Source organism: Lampris incognitus, chromosome 8 (genome assembly GCF_029633865.1).
Source record: "Lampris incognitus isolate fLamInc1 chromosome 8, fLamInc1.hap2, whole genome shotgun sequence".
Taxonomy (NCBI): domain Eukaryota; kingdom Metazoa; phylum Chordata; class Actinopteri; order Lampriformes; family Lampridae; genus Lampris; species Lampris incognitus.
The window spans coordinates 220363-231951 of NC_079218.1; the positions used below are offsets into that span (position 1 = coordinate 220363).

General features: G+C 46.1%; 1 protein-coding gene across 1 annotated transcript in view; it reads left to right on the forward strand.

Moving 5' to 3' along the window:
• The window catches only part of LOC130117027 (protein Aster-B-like), a 95538-nt gene that overhangs the window by 54010 nt on the left and 29939 nt on the right, over window positions 1-11589 (forward strand). The window contains exons 10-11 of the mRNA XM_056285163.1: window positions 9976-10147; window positions 10690-10873. Of these exons, the coding sequence (XP_056141138.1) occupies window positions 9976-10147; window positions 10690-10873 (356 nt within the window). The remainder of the gene's footprint in view (window positions 1-9975; window positions 10148-10689; window positions 10874-11589) is intronic.

The window sequence follows — 11589 nt, forward strand, 5'->3', positions numbered from 1 at the left end:
GAAGCATAGCTTCTGGCCTCCCTGCTTCCTTTTTCCCTGGCACAGCTCCCCGTAGAAAACCTCTTTTGGTAGGCAGTTGTCTGGCATTCTTCTCACGTGGCCGTTCCATCTGAGCTGGGAGGCTGTTATTAGGGCTTCAACACTGACAGTAACAGCACATCTCAATCCTTCCACGTCGGGCACCTTGTCTTCCCATATGATTCGCAGCAGCTTTCACTGATGACGAAGCTGTATACTGGTGAGCTTCGTGATGTGCTTGCGATACAGGGTCATGCATTCAGTGGAGTATAGTAGAGACGGAAGAACAGCTGTATTGTAGACCTTGATCTTTGTTGTCAGCTTGATGTCATGGTGGGACCAAAGTCGTTTGTGGAGGGCACCAAAGGCTTTTGTGGCCATTTGGATTCTTCTATCCACTTCTAACTCAGAGGAGTTTGTATCTGTCACAGCACTGCCCAGATAGGTAAAGCACTTGGTGGTCTTCAGAGTTGCTCCATTAACCAAAATACTGGGCTGACCTTCTTCGGGGCTTTTCTGGGGGGGGGTACAGAAGCTCTGTTTTGGAGACATTGATCTTCAGTCCAAAGAGGGTAGCCACTGAAGAGAAGTGGTCTACTATTTCTTGCATTTCTCCGGGATCATTGGCAACCAGAGCCGAGTCATCTGCATAGAGAAGCTCTCGAACACAGAGTTCTCTTGTCTTGGTAGATGCCTTGAGTCTCGCAAGATTGTAAAGATTTCCATCTGTTTGGGTCCTGATGTACAAGCCACCTCTCAAGTTGGCTGACATTCTTTCTAGGACTGCAGCAAGATATAATAGGGTCGGTGCAAGCACACATCCCTGCTTCACTCCATGCTTGATGTTGAAAGCATCACTGACGTCGCCTCCAATTGATACTCTCCCTGTCATATCATCGTGGAAAAGTCTGACGATGCTGATCAGTTTCTGGGGGCAGGCATAAGTCTCTAGCACTGTCCACAGTGTCTCTCTATCAACAGTGTCAAACACTTTTGAAAAGTCCACAAAAACAATGTAAAGTGGCAGGTGCTGTTCGGTCGCTTTCTCTTGGAGTTGTCTCAGGGTGAAGATCATGTCAGTGGTGGATCTACCAGATCTGAAACCACATTGGCTTTCAGGCAACACTTCTTCTGAAAGGATCTTTATCCGGTTCAGTATGATCTTAGCCATGACCGTTCCAGCACTCGACAGAAGTGAGATCCCACCATGGTTTCCACATTCGCTTCATTCACTCTTCTTCTTGTAGATGGTCACAAAACATCTTTGAAGTCTTAAGGAAGGCATAGGTTCTACCAGCAGGCATTATTGAGCTTTAGTAGTTCTGACTTAAGTATTGAGCTGCCATGCTTCAGGATGTCTGATGGATGCCATCTTGTCCTGGTGCCTTCCCACTTCTGGTGTCTTTAAGTGCTTTCTCTACTTCAGCCATTGTGATCAGCTCACAGAGGTCTTCTCTTATCGGCCTTCTTGTAAGCCACAGGCATGCATTTGGATCTGCTGATCCTTCTTGATACAAGAGGGTGCAGAAGTGCTTTTTCCATCTTTCTGTGATGTGATCTCTTTCAGGTCAGTACACAGTTTACTTCCATCTGCCGTTTTTACTGGTGCTATCGTATTGTTTCTTGGGCCATATATGGCTCTCAGTGCAGAGAAGAGTCCATGCATATCATTTCGATCTGCTAAGGCCTGCAGCTCTTCTGCTTTCTTGCTCCACTAGTTGTCCTTCATCACCCTAATCTCCTTCTGAACTTTTGGCTTTAATTGCCTTGAAGGCTGATTGACTCCTCTCAGAGTTCTCTTTCAGGTGGGCATTGTGAAGCATTTGCTTTTCCTGTAGCAGTTCTTGGATTGCTTCATTTTGATCCTGGAACCAGTCTGGCGATTTTCTTTTTGGATGACCAAGAATCTCTTTTGCTGAATTATGGATGGTCTCTTTCATTTGTGTCCAACATTCTCCAATGTTACTTGCGCCTGTTGCAACCCTTTCTTCATCTTGAAGAGCAGATGTGATTGCTGCAGCTAGTCTCATTTGATGTTCTGTGGTTGCTAGCTTGTTGGTATCCAGTTTCTTCAGTGATTCACAGGGAGTTTTTCGTGACTTCATCTTTATCCAAAGGAGTTGAATCAAGTGCAACTGGACTTGGTATATATCCATGAAGATGTTTCGCCTCTCATCCAAGAGGCTACCTCAGTTCGTGCCTTTCTGACTAGATGAAGCTAGTCTGACTGGCTGGTGATGAGACTCAGAATTTATCCTCTTGGAGTCATTGTCAGAGCTATAGATGTCCATGGCTCTTTGTGCCCCGATGTTTACCAACGCAGAACAATATCTTCTTTTCGACTCACACCACCCTCTGGAACACAAACTGAGCGTCATCAGAACTTTGCAACACAGAGCTGACAATGTGCCCAGCAGCACTCAGGCCCAACGAGAAGAACACAAACACCTGAGGGGAGCTTTAACAACCTGCGACTACCCCAGTTGGACCTTTGTGAAAACTGCAACAAGTTCCAAAAAGACCAAACAGGTGAGCAATGAGGAGAAAAGGAACAGAAGGAATAGCACAGTCATCCCGTATGTTTCTGGGGTCTCCGAGAAACTCAGGAGAATGTTCAACAAACACCGCATCCCGGTATACTTCAAACCCAGCAACACACTCCGACAAAGACTGGTTCATCCCAAAGACCGTGTACCACACACCCAAAAAAGCAATCTGGTGTATGCTGTACAATGCAATGAGGATTGCACTGACCTATACATAGGAGAAACCAAACAACCACTACACAAACGGATGGCCCAACACAGAAGGCCAAACTCCTCAGGACAAGACTCAGCAGTCTATCTACACCTAAAGGAGAAGACACACTACTTCGAGGACAGCAACGTACACATTTTGGACAGAGACGATAGATGGTTTGAAAGAGGGGTGAAGGAAGCCATCTATGCGAAACTGGAAAAAACCATCCCTCAACAGAGGAGGAGGTCTGCGACACCACCTATCTCCCACTTACAATGTCGTCCTTTCATCTCTACCCAGGAGACTCAAGAAGCCTAGCCTCCAAGAACAACAGTCGCTCTCTAACGGCTCCAACGACTCTCATGACCACTGAATAATGAAGTCGAAACAAACACACCCAACGACCGTTGCTGCTAAACAAATGCAAATCAATAGCTCCCATGGCGACGGGCGCGGCTGGACATCGGAGCACAGGAGAGCCATGTATATCAATAGCTCCGATAACGACGGGCGTGACCAAACATCGGTACACAAAAGTGCCACTCATATCTATGGCTCTGTTAGCGATGGGCATTGGTAAACATCGGATCACAAAGAGCCACGCATACCAATAGCTCTGATAACGACTCTAAAGAGGGTAAATATCTGAGTTTCATCACCAGCCAGTCAGACTAGCTTGGTCTAGTCAGAAAGGCATGAACTGAGGAAGCCTCTTGGATGAGAGGCGAAACGTCTTCACGGATATATACCAAGTCCAGTTGGACTTGATTCAACTCCTTTGGATAACCATGACCTGGATGAATGAGAACATTCACAGACACGACTTCATCTTTACTTTATAATTTGCAGCTGTATTTGGAGCAGGTAGTGATCAGGTGAGCATTCCGCTGCACGCATCACCTTTGTTGAGAGTACTTCTGTTAAGATTGACCTGAGAGTCACAACGTAGTCTAACAAATGGAAATGCTTTGATCTTGGATGCATCCAGGTGGAGTAGTTCATTTCAGGCTGAGAGAAGAAGGTATTTGTGATACACAGGTCGCGCTCAGCACAGAAATTTAACATAAGGCCACCATAGGTATTCTTAATTCCCTTGCCAAACTTTCCGATGACACCCTCATAGGTCAAGTGGGCCTTGCCTATCCTTGCATTGAAGTTTCCTAAAATGAGAACCTTGTCTGCGCTTGGTACACTGTACGCTACTTCAGCCAATTTCTGGTAGAAAGATTCCTTGTCTTCATCTAGATACACCATGGTTGGAGCATACACATTGATAAGTGATAAAGAAGTGTTCTCCCCCCACAGGGACTCGGAGACTCGTAATCCTCTCAGAGATTCCTTATGGTAAAGTTGGCAATCCGGACGCAATTCTGTTGGTAATGGCAAAGACCACTCCAGCATCTCTCCTTCCATAGGCCTTTCCAATACAGCAGAAGGTGTAGTTGGTCCTTGGTCTTCAATCCTTGTTTCTTGGAGAGCAGCAATGTCAATGCAGTATCTCTCTAGCTCCTTTGCAATCCATGCAGTTTTTCTCTCAGGTCTGGTGTGGTTGTCCAACATGGTCCGAACGTTCCATGTAGCAACAGTCAGTTTCACTTTCTTGCATTTTCGACCATTGAAGTGAAGACCCGCTGGCCGCGGCAAACCAGCCAGGTAGTGTCTGAGCAAGCTTTTTTTTACCCCACCTTTTCTAGGGGCTTCCCCTTATGGGGCGGCAGTGCTTTCCTTGAAAAGGGCTACCCAGACACTCACACAGCTGCCTCGACCCTGTTGTTGCCCAGGATTCAATAGAGTTGCAACCATCACATGTGAGTCACCTATGTGCAGAGGTCCTGCTAGTAGCTTCCAGCTCCTTAAGCCTGCTACTGTCACATTCATTCTGTCACCATAGGACTTTGTAAACAAGCTCTCCCCACAAATGCTTTTCGCATCACGCTCTCCTCACATCACGCCTTGCACAACAGTTAAGACAGTCAGTGTCGTGCCCCTGCCGAACAGTCTCTCCGGACCTCAGAACCCATTCCTAAGCGGCACACCATAGTGGACTATGGCAACTCCCTCCTTGATGGCGCCCCAGTGTCAACCGTCAGACCTCTGGAGCTTGTTCAGAAAGCTGCACCTCGTCTGGTGTTCAACCGCCCTAAGTTCTCCCACACAACTCCCCTTCTCATGTCCCTACACTGGCTCCCAGTAGCTGCTCGCATCCAGTTTAAGACTCTGGTGCTAGCCTACAGGGCAGTGAAAGGAACAGATCCCTTCTATCTCCAGGCCATGGTCAAGCCCTACACCTTCGCCCGACCACTTCGCTCTGCTGCCTCGGGACGCCTGGTTGCCCCATCGCTCAGAGGCCCTTGCTGCCGATCGACCTGGTCACGGCTCTTTTCTGTCCTGGCTCCACAGTGGTGGAATGAACTCCCCACTGATGTCAGGACAGTGGAGTCGCTGCCCATCTTTCGGCACAGATTGAAAACCCACCTCTTTAAGAAGTATTACCTTGTTACTTGTTCTTATCACTTATTGTATTCACTCATTAAAAAAAATTATCTTGCTTGCACTTTTACTTAGCATTGGTTTTGCTCTTAGATGCTTGTTTAGATGCACTTTTGACCTCTGATGACTAGTAGTTCTCCTGATTTTCTATGTTAAATGCACTTATTGTAAGTCACTTTGGATAAAAGCATCGGCCAAATGACTGTAATGTAATGTAATGTAATGCAATGGGCTCTGTAGATAAAGAGGTTGCCCCACAGTGACAGCTTACTTGTCAAGCAATGTCATCTATTGATGAACAGAGTGGTTCCTCTGCATGCCATCTGATGTTTGTGTCATTGGTCCGATAGGGCTCATGATCCTATTGGGCTCTTCTGCCACAAACACCATCGAACGCCCCGCTGCCAGCGCCTTCTTGGATTTGAATTCAGAGTTACCTTATCCTAACCTTTGCCTGAAGCGGTAAATCTACAAGACAGTAGAACCAGATGCAGATAGTACCATCTACTGTCATAATGGTAGCATCAAAGGTTGCCCTGACTTGAAAAGAGAGACAGCATGTACTGAACAGGGGACTTCTTCTCAACTACTGACACAACATTATACAACACATTCATTATATACACAATAATAATCATAACTTATCCATTCACAACCACCACCTTCCCTTTCAGCTTCAATCCTCTGAGTTTCCAAAACCCCAATGTCTTCCTAATCTTATTCAATATTTCTTCATACTGTATATCTCGCCCTTCCTTATCCTCAATCCCTAAATTCCCACCTAACACCCTGAAATAATCCTTCTTCCCTTTTAATCCTATTCCTAAATCTTCTCTACTTGCCCCATATACATAACTTCTGACTTATCTATGTTTACTTTAGGCCCTGATGTCCTGCCATACAGCTCTAAACTATCTCATACCACAACCACACATTCCTTGTCCTGTACTGTAACTGTCGTATCATCTGCATACTGATGAACTAAACTCATCTGCCCTCCTGCTAACTCTATACCCCTAATTCTATCATTTCCCTTCAGTAGTGCTGCTATCGGTTCTGCCGACAGGGAGCACAGCAGAGCCGGCAGGGGACACCCTTGCCTGACTGACCTCTCGATCTTAAATGTGTCTGTGACCACCCCATTGATCTTAATACAACTAACTGTCCTATCGTACATTCTTCTGATCCATCCTACCAGCCTATGCCCAAAACCAAATTTATCTGAGACCTGTGAAATCCCGGTAACGCTTTATTTTTGGGGGTTGTAAATTACCTAGTAATTTCCAAGTATTAAGGTGATAAATATCATGTAATTTCTTAGAAATAAGGTTGAAATTACCTAGTAATTTCCTAGTAACAAGGTGGTAGTTTTTACAGGTAATTTTACACCTAACCCAAACCCAAATTACAAAGTAATTTCAACCTTATTTCTAAGAAATTACATGATAATTACCACCTTATTCGACCCCCTAAAATAAAGTGTAACCGACATCTCGTTGTGTAGTAAGAAGTTGGCATATGGTATCTATGTCCTCCAGAAGGCAAACCGATCTCAATCAATTTTCCATTTTTGTTTCTGTAAAAATGTCTGTCTATAACAAAGTGTTACGCTTATTCTACATAAACAATAAAAACTATAAATAAGCTGTAAAAACTACTCAATTAAATGCATAATTATGTATTTTCTTTGGTAGTTTTGTCACATACAGATAAGCAATTATTGTTGAGTAAAATGTATGTTGTTGTTCAATTAGAAGTCTCTATTTGATCACGTGACGTGACGATACGGTAAAAGCACAAAATCTGAATGTCAAGACTACGACTACTACGACTACTTTCGGCTGCTCCCGTTAGGGGTCGCCACAGCGGATCATCCATTTCCATTTCTTCCTGTCTCCTGCATCTTCCTCTGTCACACCAGCCACCTGCATGTCTTTCCTCACCACATCCATAAACCTCCCCTTTGGCCTTCCTCTTCTCTTCTTCCCTGGCAGCTCCATATTCAGCATCCTTCCCCCAATATGCCCAGCGTCTCTCCTCCACACATGTCCAAACCATCTCAATCTTGCCTCTCTTGCTTTGTCTCCAAACCTTCCAACCTGAGTGGTCTCTCTAATATAATTGTTCCTAATCCCGTCCTTCTTTATCACTCCCAATGAAAATCTTAGCATCTTCAACTCTGCCACCTCCAGCTCCACCTCCTGTCTTTTCATCAGTGCCACTGTCTCTAAACCATATAGCTGGTCTCACTACCATCTTGTAAACCCTCCCTTTAACTCTTGCTGGTACCCTTCTGTCACAAATCACTCCTGACACTCTTCTCCACCCACTCCACCCTGCCTGCACTCTCTTCTTCACCTCTCTTCTGCACTCCCCGTTACTTTGGACAGTTGACCCCAAGTATTTAAACTCATATGCCTTCGTCACCTCTACTCCTTGCATCCTCACCATTCCACTGTCCTCCCTGTCATTCACGCATAGGTATTCCGTCTTGCTCCTACTGACTTTCATTCCTCTTCTCTCCAGTGCATACCTCCACCTCTCCAGGCTCTCCTCAACCTGCACGCTACTCTCGCTACAGATCACAATGTCATCCGCGAACATCATAGTCCACAGAGACTCCTGCCTGTTCTCGTCCGTCAACCTGTCCATCACCATTGCAGACAAGAAAGGGCTCAGAGCCGATCCTTGATGTAATCCCACCTCCACCTTGAACCCATCTGTCATTCCAACCGCACACCTCACCACTGTCACACTTCACTCATAGATATCCTGCACCACTCCTACATACTTCTCTGCCACTCCCGACTTCCTCATACAATACCACACCTCCTCTCTCTGCACCCTGTCGTATGCTTTCTCTAAATCTACAAAGACACAATGTAACTTCTTCTGATCTTCTCTATACTTCTCCATCAACATTCTCAAAGCAAACATCACATCTGTGGTGCTCTTTCCTGGCATGAAACCATACTGCTGCTCGCTGATCGTCACCTCCCCTCTTAACCTAGCTTCTATTACTCTTTCCCATATCTTCATGCTGTGGCTGATCAACTTTATACCTCTGTAGTTGCTACAGTTCTGCACATCACCCTTGTTCTTGAAAATTGGTACCAGTATGTTGAACGTCAAGACTGACAAGCTAAAAAAAAAAAAAAGCCGGACAAGCTGAGCACATCTGCAAGCCAAGCGAGCAGTCATGCCTTTCAAACATAAGAGTGACAGTAAGAAAAGACAAGAGAGAAAAGAACAGGAGACAGATTGTCTGTGAGAAGGATTGTTACTACTTTGAAAATTTAATTTCAATCACGGAGATCAGCTGATGAACCTATCTCCGTTCTGTGAAGCCAACAGCAACAACTAACTAGTTAAACTGTCCGCACAAACAGTTTATCCATGTCAAAAATAAACAACACTAGCTCTAGTCAGCTATTCATATTAGGCTAGTTATCTAACAACTTGCCTGCTGATGTGGGGTTTTTTTTTCCTACTTACCTTCCCAATAACAGCTATAGTCGTGCAAACATTCCAGCTATAGTTGGCTGATTAGTTGACTTGATGATTTGATTGACTGTCTGTTTATGTTACCACATGTCAGAGCGCTATAATAATAATAATAATAATAATAAGGGTGGTGGTTAGCACAGTCGCCTCACAGCAAGAAGGTCCTGGGTTCGAGCCCCGGGGTAGTCCAACCTTGGGGGTCATCCCAGTCCTCCTCTGTGTGGAGTTTGCATGTTCTCCCTGTGTCTGCGTGGGTTTCCTCCGGGTGCTCCGGTTTCCTCCCACAGTCCAAAGACGTGTAGGTCAGGTGACTCGGCCGTACTAAATTGTCCCGAGATGTGAGTGTGTGTGTGTGTGTGTGTGTGTGTGTGTGTGTGGGCCCTGTGATGGCCTGGTGGCCTGTCCAGGGTGTCTCCCCGCCTGCTGCCCAATGACTGCTGGGATAGGCTCCATGTGACCCTGAGAGCAGGATAAGCAGTTTGGATAATGGATGGATGAATGGACATTTATATAGCCATCTACCCATGCTTCTAATAGCTTTCTCATTAACCTCTTTACGTTCCCAGTACAATAGCCTAAATAACTCTTTCCACAGTGACATCCAACACATTGTTGGTAAAATATATATACTTAGCACAAAAAGTAAGGAAATGTGTGTTTGGTAGATGATGTCTTTGTTGTAACAATGCTTCTTGGCAATAAATCTTATACCGTTGGAAAGCCTGTTTATTTCCCTTTTAAATGGCGCCACATTTGTAAGGAACATGCATTTGTGGGATGAGCAGCAGATCTGAGTATGTGGGTTGCGCCCATGAAAAATTTGCCAAATCTTCTCTGCCAATGCCAAACAGCTTATTTTGCTGCTATTGACTCTTGTTTTGAGCTTCTGGTACCCCAGGTGCTGACAATCAGCTGCCTGATATAAGATTTATTGCCAAGAAGCATCGTTACAACAAAGAAATAATCTACCAAACACACATTTCCTTACTTTTTGTGCTAAGTGTATATGCCTATGTGTGTGTGCACTTCACAACTAGTAACGGCGTGCACTAGGGCCTGCCACAATAGTGTGCACTGGGGCCCGTCGTAGCTACCTTACACCACTGAGATCATAACATATATACAAACACTACCTTCATAGGCATACATGTGCAGCCCAGTGTGGGCAGTGTGCAAGAAGCTGGTAACCTTGACCTACAGCTGCTGTCCGTCTCTGTGGTGCAGGTACTGTGAAGAGCTGCCAGCAGAGGACAGCACTGAGCACAACAACGACACCAGCAACAACACCCCAGCCAAATCCTCTGAGGCCAAGCCAGACACCAGTCCTGTGCTGCCCTGCGATGCCTTCCCCAATAACACCATGCCTGACCTGCCCAGCACTGAACCACTGGTCCCTGTGAGTAGGCTACCTACGATAAGGGTGGGCTTGCATTGTGCTGCCCCCGACAGCAACAAAGCAAAAAGATAGCTTACATGCATCAGCTGTGGTTCCTCCTCTACGCTATTCATTAGATACATCTTAAAACCCCATTATAGCATTTCCAAACGGAAATACGTATGTTGCCAGCAGGACTTTTTATTAGACGGACACCATTCTGCCACTGGACACAGGTCATAAATACACATAGTAAAAGCAATTACAAGAATTAACTCTATTCAAAAAACTATCATGCTGTATGAAAACACACACGTTGTGTTTTGTTTTGTTTTTCTCAAGTTCATGCAGTTTTAATGCATTCATTGCCTTTGCCCAAACTGTTTAATACAAATCAGATAGATATTTGTTGTGGTGCACATGGAGATCTTTGGCTTGCTGAGGAGTTCCTCAGTTTGTGTCATCTTAAAAGTGCTTTAAACCACAGCAGACCTTGTCATTATAGGCCAGGGTTATTCTTTCTGGTCATTTCAAACTAAAGTTAGCCCTTCCTCTTCCCGCAGTATGATCTCCCCCCAGTGGAAGACCTATCCATCCCTCTCCCCAGCGCTGACCTCCTCACACTCCCATTGCCAGACAGCCACAGCAGCCAGCTCAGCATTCATGGCCCTGCACCCTCACTGGACCTGACTGATGACCAAGACCTCCCCACTGAGCTCAGTGATTCATCTGAGACACATGACGAAGGTATGTGATGGAACACACACATACACACACACACACACACACACACACACACACACACACACACACACACACACACACACACACACACACACACACACACACACACACACTTGCTTGCTGGTTGTCCATCGTGCCCGATGATGACTATCTTCTTCTATTTGTGGGTCCTTTGAGGACTCAGATAGCAGAAGATACCTGCGCAGCAGAGATGGTTTTTAAAGTGGCATGAGGGGTGCGCTTCTCCCAACGCCACATGACTTGATTGTAGAGGAGATGGATCCGATGGCAAGGGGGATCCCTAGACGACCGGCACCTCCACACAACTGCAGGGGGCTGCCGGAAATCCTGTTTTTCGGAAACCGCCTCGAAGCGTACCGCCACAGCTTGCTTTTCTGTTGGGGTGAGCTCCCTTAGCCTTATGTCTTCCAGACTCACCCACAAGGCAGCGGGGCAGTGGTTGATAGGTGCCAGGGCGTGTCCACCAGGGTGGGCCTGCACACCATATCTCTGGGGCCCACTGCTGCTCCGAGATCCCCTGCCAAGTTAGCCTGGGGCCGCAAGACCCCAGTTACCACGTGTGGCCACGGGGAGGCCTGGCAGGAGTCTTGGTGAAGGAGAGGCTATGTACTGGCAAGGGAAGGCTTACACGCTAGGATGCCTCCCTATTCGCCACAGAGGCTAGCCAGCGGCAGCAAGCTAAGGGCAGGAAGGACACA